The sequence below is a fragment of the Eucalyptus grandis genome, chromosome 7 (assembly GCF_016545825.1).
Source record: "Eucalyptus grandis isolate ANBG69807.140 chromosome 7, ASM1654582v1, whole genome shotgun sequence".
NCBI lineage: Eukaryota > Viridiplantae > Streptophyta > Magnoliopsida > Myrtales > Myrtaceae > Eucalyptus > Eucalyptus grandis.
In genome coordinates this window covers 48,728,309-48,741,051 of record NC_052618.1, presented here as the reverse complement: position 1 = coordinate 48,741,051, position 12,743 = coordinate 48,728,309, and the positions used below count along the sequence as shown (strand labels likewise).

The 12,743-nt window shown below is 44.7% G+C and overlaps 1 protein-coding gene across 1 annotated transcript; it reads left to right on the top strand.

Moving 5' to 3' along the window:
* Positions 1-8,358: 8,358 nt before the first annotated feature.
* LOC104444813 (protein argonaute 4B) lies at positions 8,359-9,220 on the top strand. The gene is made up of 4 exons (XM_039317876.1): positions 8,359-8,494; positions 8,634-8,696; positions 8,770-8,883; positions 9,050-9,220. Exons 1-4 carry the CDS (start codon positions 8,420-8,422, stop codon positions 9,218-9,220), a joined length of 423 nt encoding a protein of 140 aa, XP_039173810.1. The 5' UTR covers positions 8,359-8,419.
* The last annotated feature ends 3,523 nt before the right edge of the window (positions 9,221-12,743 follow it).

The window sequence follows — 12,743 nt, the reverse complement described above, 5'->3', positions numbered from 1 at the left end:
AGAGAAGCTTGAACATTGCCGTTTGATAGCGGGGATGGTGAATCCCTCCACATTGTCGTGAGGGGAGATTTGTTAGCTGGGTTCACTCCTATGTGGAGGAGACCCAATGAGTTGCGAAGCCCAAAAGGGCTTGAGCATATAATAAGTTATATGAGAAAATAGGGTTTCTCACTATTTATATAAAGAGGTAAGCGAGAAAAGAAAACGATAACAGAGAAAAAAGAAAGCGAGAAAATGGGGTTTGGGGTAATATCGATTTACATCAAGCTGGTGTCGGAGGTCGATTTGTGGTCCGATTGAGCTGAAATTTTGTCAGCATGTTCGTGGCGCAATTTCCTCGAATCTGGACGGTTTGATTTTCGTTTGAAGCTCCCTACATCAGGTTTTTCATCGATTGATCAAAACCTGTGTTTTTGGTCAGATTTATCCTTGATCTCTTGTGAATTTCATGTGTATTGCCAAGAATTATGTTCTTGAGGTGTTTGCTGCTATATACCTCTAGTATTTGCTAGAGAAGAACAATTTTATTGATAGTGAAGATTTTTCAGGTGGACTCCGGTCCCGTGGTTTTTTATCTCCTCACATCGAGGAGGTTTTCCACGTAAAAAAATCGTCTTGTGTTCTCATGCTTGGTATTTATTTTACTCTACAATATCGATTCCTATTAGGTTTACACAAGAGGGGAGATTATTTTATTCCGCTGCGTTGATTCGATATTGTTCGAATTATTACTGTTCTCCCATCACTCTGAAGTGCAACATTTAACCCCTAATCATCGACGATACTCCAACGTAAAATGCCCGAGAGAGAGAGAGAGAGAGAGAGAGTCAAATTGAAGAGAAATGAGACCATCAATAAACTACTAATATTGAGGTTGAAGAGTCAACTTTGCTGCATTTTCAATTTAATAGTCGAGTATTAATAATGTTTCTGGTAACGTGCCAAAATGAAATGGTTGAGGATATACTATTTTAGAGTGTAGAATCATTCTAATAAATCAAACAAGTCATAAGTAAAAAAGGTGTGATTGAAGTTGACTTTTCATCTCCAATTCGCAACACGTGATCCACGGTATTTTGAGTTAAATTAAATGCTTGACTCAAAATACTATCCAATCGAATGAAAATAAGTTTCCCAAATTTTCTCTCTTTAAAGAGCATTGGACTAACCCCATATAAGCCGTTCTGGATGTTGTAATAACAGCCAGAGGATGTGGATCAAGTTGGGTCGACCAAACTAGCCTCCCATTTGATCGGTTCACGGCAATCACGAGCCCCGGTCCATAGATCGGGACAATCAAGAGCTTCCTGGCAATCGTTGGGGTTGACCTCGACAAGGTCACGTTCGCTACGGTCCCCACGCCTTTGAGTCCCGTCAGCTCACGCAGGTTTTGCTTCCAGACTAGGCTGCCGTCGAACGCGTTCACTGCGTACAAGTTACCGTTCCATGAGGGGAAGTACACCACTGCATCGGCCACCGCTGGGGTGGCCGATATGTCCTTCCCAGCAAAGAACTTCCATCTCAACCGTAGGTTTCCCACGGTGGAGGGGCCGATCAGCTTCTCCTCCCTAGCGCTTCTCGTGTTGCTTAGATCGCCTCCATGATTTAGCCACTACATGGCGCATAAAATTTAAAACTCAGAACTAGTGATACAGCTTCGTAACATATCTGATCAAATCTTACTTCTCATCCTATGAGGAGTAATGACAATATTGAAATAACATCGAGAAGCTAGAAAATCTTATGCGATCATGTCTGATGTATCTAATGACAAATGAAAGGGTGAATATGTGTACTCTTTATATGAACAATGAAGAAATCGTGTGTTGTAGCAATAGCTTACCTCTGCAACAGCAATGTTCAGCAAACAAACGGCGATGACAACGAAGATGCCCAGGATGCCGTGACTAATTCTCTGGATATGGAGGTGAGGAGCCATGTATACATATGGAGATCAAAGCACACTTTTCTGTTTCCTTTTAGTTGGGCGTGTTTAGGGTAAATCCTGCTTATGATTTGTGCTTTATAAATACACGCCATGCCATCTTGGCTTGCTCCATAGAATGAAAAGAGTGTCTTGGTTTAACTTTGGAGTTGGGCTAACTAATTTAATTTTGCTCTCGACGCATAGACTGACACTTAAGTTTTATTCTAATTGGTGGCGTGAAAATGTATGCAAAATTTATTGAGCTAAAGAGGACAAAAACTTATAGAATGACAGCAAACAAAGGGAAAGACCAGTTCCAACGCTCAAGCTTCTCAATAATGTGGACATTTTGGACATCAACGTGTCCTGGATTTCAGCTAGATCGATTATTTCAATGTATTGAAGTTATACTTTCGGCTAGATCAGTTAGGTGGGATCACGATGTTCATCACAAATGGCAATAATACAGTCAAATGACGTTGCAAATCCCAACAGCAAAGAAACATCCACATACCAAAAACAATCATCACTTTTACAAGTAATTCAACTTCTCCTACAAACTCAGAATACACAACCCCTACACCTATGTCTTTTCCTCTCCCTTTCTCTCTTCCTCCACCCTCTTACTCACGCTCACCCCACGGTAGAGTCTCTCTCTTTCCACCCCTCGTCGAGGTTGCAGCTGCCTCTAGTGTCTCTTACCACCGAGCTCTCACCCATAGACCCTCCCTCTCTTCTCTCTCTCACGGAGCTCATGGTTAGCGGTCAGGGGAGCTCGTGCGAGCTGCGAGCTTGGCATCAAACAAGATGAGTTTGATTGCAGAGTTCGGGCGTGCACGACAAGCTCTGTGACCATGCAAGCTTTGTCACAAAGCTTGCAGGTGTCCTACGGAGGTTGCCACGGTAGACCAAGCCCCAATATGGTCCAGATCAGGTGGCCCCACCTCGATCTAGACCAGATTTGAGGTGGCAACCATCATCAGCCTCGGATGGAGACTGCAGGGGGCTCGGCGGTGGCCGGCCGGCGACAGGGTGCGGAGAGATGGTGGAGGAGAGAAACAATGTTAGGTATTTTATTTTATTTTTGGTCGAAACAAAAATTTAGGGTTTGTGGGTTGTTTTTTCAATTTGTTTTGGAAGGCAGTTTGGAACTAAAAATGCTAATTTCTGTAAATAAGTGGGATTTGGAGGATGCAATTTATCTGAAAGTGACAAAAATCAATGGGTGATGCTAGCCTATCACCCACCGTCATTCAAGATGATGACGGTGGATTGCCGGCCACAATTTCCAATTCCAAAGAAATGGGCAACTGGTTGGACTTTTATTGGAATTTAAACTATACATTATTATATTTGCTAACCTTAATAAATTCAACAAGGAAGTTACATAAATAACAAACGTACGATAGAATGATTTTTTTTTAAAATTTTATTTAAGGAGTAATATCACCATATTTTCTTTATTTTTTGTCCGAAAATCAAAATCATCCTTCTATCTTCTTTTTTAAACAAAAAATAAAATTAGAAAACGTCCCTAAACTTTTTAGAAGATGTCAACATGTAGTCCTTTCGTTAAATTTTTCTCTTACTAGTTGATTTTTGTTGCCATGGATTGTAGAATTAATGATATAGACGTTGGTGAATACACGTGTCACCCTAAAATACACATGTCATGTTATGATTTGCTAAAAATTTATTATGAGGCAACAAAGTACCAATCAAATAATACAAGAAGAAAATTTGAGCTCAAGCTCTAAGCTTGTGGCAACCATGGTCGCAGTGGCCACAACGCCAACCACTAGAGTTTCGAGTTGTGAAGCTTGAGGTCATGGCTGCTCAATATAAGCTCGCGATTAAGGTAACTCAATTAGTGGTCATAAGTGATTACAAAACACACTTTTAGTATTTTTATGAATGTTTTGTGGGTTTTCTTCATGTTTATCATTTCTCTTATTTTGTTTCTGTTATACTCACATTTAAGAAATTTTACCTAGAGGGATTAGTGGAAATCCCAATAATTGAGATTTCATTCCAAAATTCCCAGAGAAACTTGATGAACAATTTATCCCGTTCCCTTGGGAAAATTAAAGCCAAGGAATGTACCGTCTCTTTTCCAAGAGAGATTGTACCATTATATAATCATTTGTTATTATGTATAACCGATATCACTAATCTTATTAAATCACTGGAGAGTCCTTGTAGAGCAACTTGATTTGAATGAAAAAAATATGAGAAACCATTTGAACATTCAATGATTTAGTTATTAGTCTCAGAGTCAACATTTGAAGTTTTTTTAAATCTTTAATTTTTTTTGGTCAGTCATACTCTATGCCCACTCTACACTCACTCTCAGACTTTTGCCCTACCTCTTGCAGGGCCTGGGAGTCGAAACCCACTCTTGAAACTTACTCGTCCCCACCCAATCCCCCTTGAGAAGGTGAGGATTTGAACCCCTCACCTCCCCTTCCATATTGGAAGGGTGGCCACTAATTAAATCCTTTTGATGAAATCAACAACAACAACAACACACACACACACACACACACACACACACACACACACATGTTTTGGTATTTAATTTGCTTTAGAATTATATGTTTCGTTATGTTAATTTTTTTTTTTTTTGGGTAAAGGGTAATGATATACGAGCTTTAACCAACAAATATACAAGATCAGGCACTACAAAACTTGCACTCAATAAGACACAATATCTAATCGAGTGAAAGGGCGTCGGACACAAAAGGACACCGCAAAGCGGTCAAAGCTAACAAGGGCTGAAACAGGAAGCCCAAGAAAGAAGGCCACGTAGGGCCGAGACAACCAACCAAACAAAACAACCAAACTAACCTAAAGGGCGGCCACGCAGGGCCGGGTAGACCAACCTACCAAAAACAACAAGACCAACAGAGAAGAAAAACACCAAAAGGCGAGACACCGACGAACCAAAGCAACCCCGCGGAGGTGAAGCGCGAGCCGAGCCAGGGGAGACGGTGAAAGCAAGAGAAAGCACCCGCAAGGCTAGATCAAGGCGACCTAGGCGGTCGGCACAAGAGAACTAAAAATAGAAGGGTCAAGGCCCTAGTTCCGTTGTAACCTCCTATTTCTCGGGCAATCTTCCACGCTTCTAAAGGTTAAGGCTTTATCCTTAACTACTTTAATAAGATGCTTCTTGACAGCCGCAACCACGACTGGATGCTCTCTAAAGAGAATGTCGTTTCTATACTTCCAAATGAGATGGCATAATGCACCAAAAGAGAAGCGACCAATGGAGTGATAGAAATCCTTACCTTAGAGGAATTTCATCGTCCATTGAAGATTTTCCATCCAAGTCCCGTTCCTCCACGGTAGATTACACTTGGCCGCCCAAAACTAAGCCATACTAGCCGTGATGTAGCAATTGAAGAAGAGGTGGTCAATAGAATCCGGCGTGAGCTTGCAAAAGGCACAAACTTCTCTCCCAATTCTCCCATAAAACATAAGAAAAGCTTGGGTAGGAAGACGATTCTTTATAATCAGCCATAGATTGAATTGGTATCTCGGAGTGATGGCCTTGTTCCAAATAAAGGATGACCATTCAACCCTGTCTTTCCTTCTTCTGAGGATATGCCAAGTTGAGGCGACCGAGAAGACACCGGAAGGACTATCACTCCAAATAAATCTATCCGGAACCTCTGAGAGAAGCGGAAGGGGCTGGTTCCAAGAGTCCATTATAGACCTGAAAACCTGACCCGCCGGAGAGAATAGGTTTGCAACGACTGCACTCCTAGGAAGCCCCGAATCAGAGATAGTCTGCTCTGAACAAACAAGATCCAGCGGACCACTCCGATGCCAATGGTCGAACCAAAGGGATGTCGCCTGACCATCTCCAATTCTCCAGCGGAAATTGAGACGGAACTCGGACCTCAGGTGGAGGATCTTCTTCCAAGCCCATAAGCAACAGGTCGGCGCTTTGACCACCCAGAAATTCAACCTTCTCAGAAAAGTAGAGTGTATCCATTTACATCATAGAGACTCCTTATCTGTGAAGATGATCCAGATGTGTTTTAACATCGCCGCGTTATTACACTCACACAATCTACGAATCCCCAGACCTCCTTCTTCCCTCGGGAGACAAACATCCTCCTAGGAAACCTTAGCTCCTCCCATGCCAAGACTGGGCCCCTTCCACAAGAACTGTCTAATGATCTGTTCAATACGGTCTAGGACTGCTATAGGAATAATGAACACACTAGCCCAATAAGCTTGGATTGCATGGAGCACTGACCTTATAAGCTGAACTCTCCCTGCAAAGGAGAGAAATCGATGAGTCCATGATTGCACCCTAGCTGTTATGCAATTGACTAAGGATACACATTCCGCCTTGCCGAGCCTCGAGCATATGATAGGCGCTCCTAGATAGCGCACCGGCAGCTTCCCTTCCATAAATCCAAAGGTATCCTTAATCTGACTCCTCAAGTCATCCGAGCCCCCTGCAAGAAACACCTCACTTTTGCTGTTGTTCGGCTTGAGTCCACTCCAATCCGAGAAGGTATCCAACCCATCCTTCAGAAGCAAGATAAAGCCCATATCCGCATGACAAAAAAGAAAGATATCATCCGCAAAGAAAAGATGAGATAATCGAGTGGCCTTGCACCTCTAAGAGAAATTGAAACCCGGTTGCTCCGCACGAGAAGTGAAGATCCCTGAGAAGACTTCCATAACCAAGGTGAAAAGATAAGGAGACATGGGGTCACCCTGTCGAAGGCTGCGGCTAGGGGTGAGCGTGGTTCCGGGTAGAACCGGGAACCGGAATCGAACCGGAGGAGGTTCCGGTTCGGTTCCCGGTTCTAAGGGGACCGGTTCCGGTTCCGGTTCCCATAGGAACCGGAACCTGAGGAACCGGAACCGGCAAAGTTAAAAATAAAAAAACCCTAATCCCTTTCGCTCGAATTTCCCCCCTTCAATTTTCCCCCCTTTCCCTTTCTTTTTCTCTCTCTCTTTTCTCCCCTTTTTCCTCCTCACGTCACTTCCTGCCCCCACTTTTTCTTTTCCCCTCTCTCTCTCTCTCCTCTTTCCTCCTCTCTCAGCCGAACCCTCCCACCTCTTCTTCTTCTTCTTCTTCTTCCTTCCTCTCGCCGGTTCTGCTTCACCCACCACCACACCGCCGCCCCACGCCCTACTCACCACCACCTCTTGGCCACCGAACCCCCACCACCCCTTGCTCGTCCGACAAGCCGTCTCACCGTTTAGCCCGACGAGCTGTCTTGCCGTCCGCGCCGCCGTGAGGCACCGCCGCCGTCCCAAGCCATCGTCACCACCTCTTGCTGCCGCTTGCTCGGCCGTCCGGCCGTTGTTGCTCCGAACCGTCACCACCTCCGCCCGAACCGTAACCTCGTTAGGTTAAGCCCCAAATTAATTTACCCTAGTCTCGGTTCCCACTTTCACTTCGCACTTCCTCTCCGTCTCGCCCGACGTTGCTCACTATGCTCCGTGCTCGCCCTCGACGAGTTCCTCGACAAATCTCCACACGGAGTCGGGCCTCAAGTCCTCGACGAGTTCCTCTCGAGCAAGACCTACATCTCCGGGTAAAGCTCGTCTACAAGAAGCCGGCGAAGAAGACGACCGCATCCCCATCTTCGTCGGCTCGGAGGACCTCGCGTGGAACCATGTATCATCCCACCGAGGCGGCGTTCGCGGTGGCAAAGACCGTAGCTCTCTCTCTCTCGCATCGTTCTTTTTAAGCTCTTGAGCATTTGTGTTGTATTCTCTTTGCTCGATTCGTCACTCTTCATGACAGACTTGTATTCTTTGGGTTGGGAAGGATATATAATGATAATTTTGAGAATGCGATTGTGGGGTAGAAGTTGATTTTCCATGTGGAAACAATTCTAGGGTTAGCTTCGGGTTCGTGCATTTTGGTTTTGCACCGACCGAGACATAAGAAAAGAGTGAATGGGGTCCCCGATGCTTGATATTGGTTAAAACATGAAAACCTATGGTAAATTCGAACTTTAATCTTTTTAGCTTCGTCGGCATGGAGTGCCACCGACTAGGTGTTGACAAAGTTAATGGCGGTGACAAACTTTTAGTGTTTTGCTAATTACTTCGAGCTTATCATTTTCTTCTAAATTTGGTTAGCAGAGCTCGACTTTGTGGCAAAAGCCGTTGATGTGGCTGCTGAAGAATTAATAGCACCGGCAACACTGGACAAGGTTCATGCTGCATCTGTTTATTTTCTTCAATGTGCCATTCTTGTTATTTTGTTTCTAGTGTGCCCCGACACTAATTGAAATTTTTCTTTTTGGTAGTTACTCAAGTGCAACTTAATCACGCTAAAGAGTCTACAAAGTCTGCAGTCCGATGAATTTGGAATCTAGAGTATGGTTCAAACTCCATCTCGAAAAGCATGTATGTGAGGAAGCAGCCAAAGGATTTCATGATCTCGGAACATTTGGACTTATCGGTTTCAAGTGAAGGATCAGATTGGAGCGTAGCAACTATGATTCTGAACCTATGCTGCGTTCATGCGGTATAACAATTAGCAATAGCTTTACTCAAGTTGAAGGCCGTGTTCTACCGGCTCCTAAGGTGCCACTGCTAGTTTCCCTTTTTGCATTTTGTTTGCTGGATAAAAAAAGAAAAAGAAAAAAAAGAAATTCTGTTTGTTTGCAATGGACTGTTAGACAATCATCTGCAATAACACAAACTTCTGTGGCTTCCTTCCCAGCTAAACGTGGGCAATGGAGAGGATTTCTTCCCCCGCAATGGACGGTGGAGCTTTCAGAATAAGGTTATTTGAATTATCTGCCACCAATTATTGTGTTCAATAAGTCTGTTTATGCTATCTTTTCACTCTTCTGCAGAAATTTGTTGAGCTAGCTAAGATACAGAAATGGGCTGTGGTGAACTTCTTTGCTCGGTGTGACATGCGTGGGCTTATAAGAGACTTGACTAGATTAGCTGAAATGAAAGGACTTGTGAGTCTTATATCCATGTCCGCTGCAACATTTTCCTTGACGACCGATAGACACCTCTTTTATCCCCGATTTTTTTGTTAATTGTGTTTCTTATATCTTGTGTGTCAATTATAATGCAACATCTTCCGATAAGCTAATGAATAGTCCGTGACCATCAATGATGCAGCTCACCGAACAACCTTTTGACGTGTTTGAGGAAAGCCCCCAATTCAGAAGAGCCCCTCCTGCTGTTAGAGTGGATAAAATGTTTGAGGAGATACAAAGGCTAAACTACCGGGGTGCCGCTCTTCCTCAAAAGACTAAAGTATATCCTTTCAACCCCGATGCGCATTCCTAATTTGAACGTCAGCATGCCGAGTTATTAAGCTGTTTAGTTATCTGTGCAGCAAAAGCAGCATGGCTCACATCCGTGCGTAAGTAACCCTTCTTAGCATATCCGGAAGTTTTAGTTGTTTGGGTCTTCTCTTTTTTAATTTTGGTGGTGCTAAGTTATGTTTGCTGCTGTTTTCAGCTTTTAGAGATGGGATACTCAATCCAATTGGAGACAGGTACGTTAGTTCCCAAAGACAATGAAGAAACTTTCGATTTGATTAAGGCAAAGATCATTTAGAATGAAGTGTGTTGTTCAAATGACAGCTTGTTTATTACTTCTAAAATGCTGTTTGATGTTTGTGTTATATTATCTTCAATGAATGACAAGTTTGTTTATTATTGCTGCATTCATTTTCATTTTTTTAACTAAAAATGAAAAAAAAAAAGAACCTGTTGGAACCGGAACCGACCCCGGAACCTGTGACAGGGTAGGTTCCAGGTTCTCGGTTTTGACGGGTAGGTTCCAGGTTCCAAAAAATGAGGAACTTGTACCCGAGGGTAGGTTCCAGGTTCCGCTTGGAACCTGTAAGGAACCGGGAACCGCTCACCCCTAGCTGCGGCTACTAGGGAAGAATCCATGGAGATCCCCATTCAAGGAGATAGAAAACATAGGTGTACGTACGCATACCATGATAAGACGAATGAGATGGTCTGGGAATCGAAAAGCACGAAGAACCAACTCAAGGAAATCCCAGTCAACCGTATCGTATGCTTTCTGAAAGTCCACCTTCACAGCACATTTGGGGAGGTAAGGCTGAAGGTGGAACCCGGCAAATAACTCATAAGCTAGGAGAATATTATCCATAATCCGCCGATCCTTGACAAACGCATTCTGAGAAGGGCTTATGGTGTCCTGAAGCACTACGGCGACGCGGTTGGCTAAGACCTTGGTAATACATTTGTAGATCGTATTGCAGCAAGCAATTGGCCTATAATCATTTACCGAGGTAGCATTAGGAACCTTAGGGATCAACACCAGGATGGTGGAATTAATCTCCCTTAACAGTCTCCTATAACAAAGAATTCATTTACTACTTCAATCGTCAAAGGCCCAACAAGATCCCAGTTATTCTTGAAGAATTTGACATCAAACCCATCTGGCCCCGGGGCCTTCCCACGAGCTAGAGAGAAGATAATATTCTTGATTTCCGAGTCCGAAAAGGGATGGGCGAGAGAAGCGATCTGACCCTCTGAGAGCGGACACCGGATGGCTTGCTGTAAGTCTCCCAAGGTCGGCCTAAGAGGAAGAGAACGTGAGGTAAACAACTCCTTAAAGTAAGTGATGAACGTATCCGAACAAGGCTCGTCTCGGATACACGGTTGCCATTCCTATCAAGAACCGAGATAATCCTATTCCTCAACTACCTTGTAGTCACTGAGTGATGAAAGTACTTAGTGTTTTTATCACCATTCTCGAGCCAACGGATTCTGGATTTCTATCTAAAGAAAGCCTCCTCCTGACTCCTCAACTCAACGAAGGTTCTACGATGACTTTTTTCTAGCTCTGCCAAGAGGACGCTGGTTGGGTTGTGCTGAAGGTCCACTTGGGCTAACCTAAGAGCATTCCTGGATTGAGCAATCCTCTTGGACAGATTAGAGAAAGAATCTCTATTCGGCTGTTTGAGACGTCTCTTGAGCGCTTTCAACTTGGTAACCAGCCTGAAGATGGGTACTCCACTATCCGGGGCCTCCCACACCTGAGTAAGAATATCTTGAAAGGACGGGTGCTCTATCCAGAAATCAAAGAATTTGAAGGGCTTTCTTCGAAGAGCTGGTTGGATCACCTTAACCACCATAGGAGAGTGGTATGAAATACCGAAAGGTAAAAAGGAAGCTTCTGAATAAGAGAAATGCAAGCTTAAAAGAGCGTTAACTAGAACCCGATCAATCTTCATCGCTTTCCGATTAGCCCCTGAAGATGTGGACCAAGTAAACCGAAGACCAACATATCTCGAATCCTCAAGCTCCACCTGACGCATACATTGATTAAACTCATCAAAAGACGATGGCCAGGCATTAGTACCCCCGAACCTATCGGACGGGTCTCTTAAGGCATTGAAATCACCTGCCACCATCTAAGGTAGGTTGTAGATGCAAGAACTCATCCTGATCAAGTCCACCCACAAAGGTCTCCGAGAAACAAAATAGTTCTGGGCATAAACGACCGAGATGCAGCAACAAGAACCCGTCGAAATCAGCCTGGCTCTTCTATGAATAACCTGATCATTGGAGGAGATCACCTCAAAACAAACCAGGGAGGGGTCCTAGCCAACCCAAATTCTACCCCTCGGAGAAGAATCATAATTGGCAACCCATGTCCACCCCGATAATAGAACCAACAAAAAAGAGCCAAAAAGATGCTCCAGGACTTTAGTCTCCAATAATACGACCAAACAGAGGCCGCTAGAAAGAGCCAACTTACGAACTTCGGCTCTTCTCAAAGGATCCATGAGGCCTCTAATATTTCAATAACCGAAATACATATATAACTATGTACAATCTACTCTATGCAAAGAAAGACGAAGGGCAGCAAGGCCTACCTCTGCTTCTGAGGCTTGTGGCGAGAAGCTCCGGATGCCCCACTGATCCCCACCGGCTCCGGATTAGGGGCTAGAGAAAGCAGCCTGTCCTGGATGGTCTATACTCTTGTCGCGGCAGAGGAAGGAGGATGAAACGGCGAACCAGGGGAGGAGATGTCGTCATCATTCGAGGAGCCAAAGGAGGCTGCCACTTCGATTCCCCTCCATGATCGTTCAAGGATGGGGCCGGGGGCGGTCGGGATTCGGTCGTGAAAGAGAGAACGACCTCCGGGGGTGCACTAGAGCCCCTCACCCCCTTCTGAACAGAGGCGGACGGAGGAGGATCCGCAACAGGAGGCTTGTCCCTACCCTGCACCGATCAGCCACAACCGCAAAAGAGGAGAGGAAGGATTCTCCCTCCTTGGGGCCCTTATTTTTCTTCCTCTTGTTCTTCGCCTTCTTCCAATGTTGCTTCTGAGTGGCTTGAGGAGCTAGTAATACTTGAGGAGGATCGCTGTCCTCCATTGAAATAAACAAAATTGAATCCGATGGGGGCTGGAGCCGACCAGGATCTACCATGGTCTGAGGCGGAACAGGCAGCTGCCGCGGTCCGAGGCGGGCGAACAGATTGGTCCTATGCACAACCCTGATTGAAGACGTCCACTACTAGAGAAATGGTGGCATTCTTCCGCGGATTCGGAGCAATAACAATCGGCAGAGAAGGAACAACCGAAGGAGCTAGAACAGACTGCTTGGTCGAACGTCCAGCGGGCTGTCTTGGATTTGAGGTATGCCCCACGGCATTTTGCACACGAGAAGGAGCCCTGCAGTTATGTCCAAACACGCTGCAGTCCGGGCAATCAGCTGGAAGCCATTCATACTCAATGATTATGGACCGAGAGACACCCTTCAAAACCACTCTGGCGGTCTTGACTCTTGGCTGATTTGCCTTAATCTCAACACATATTC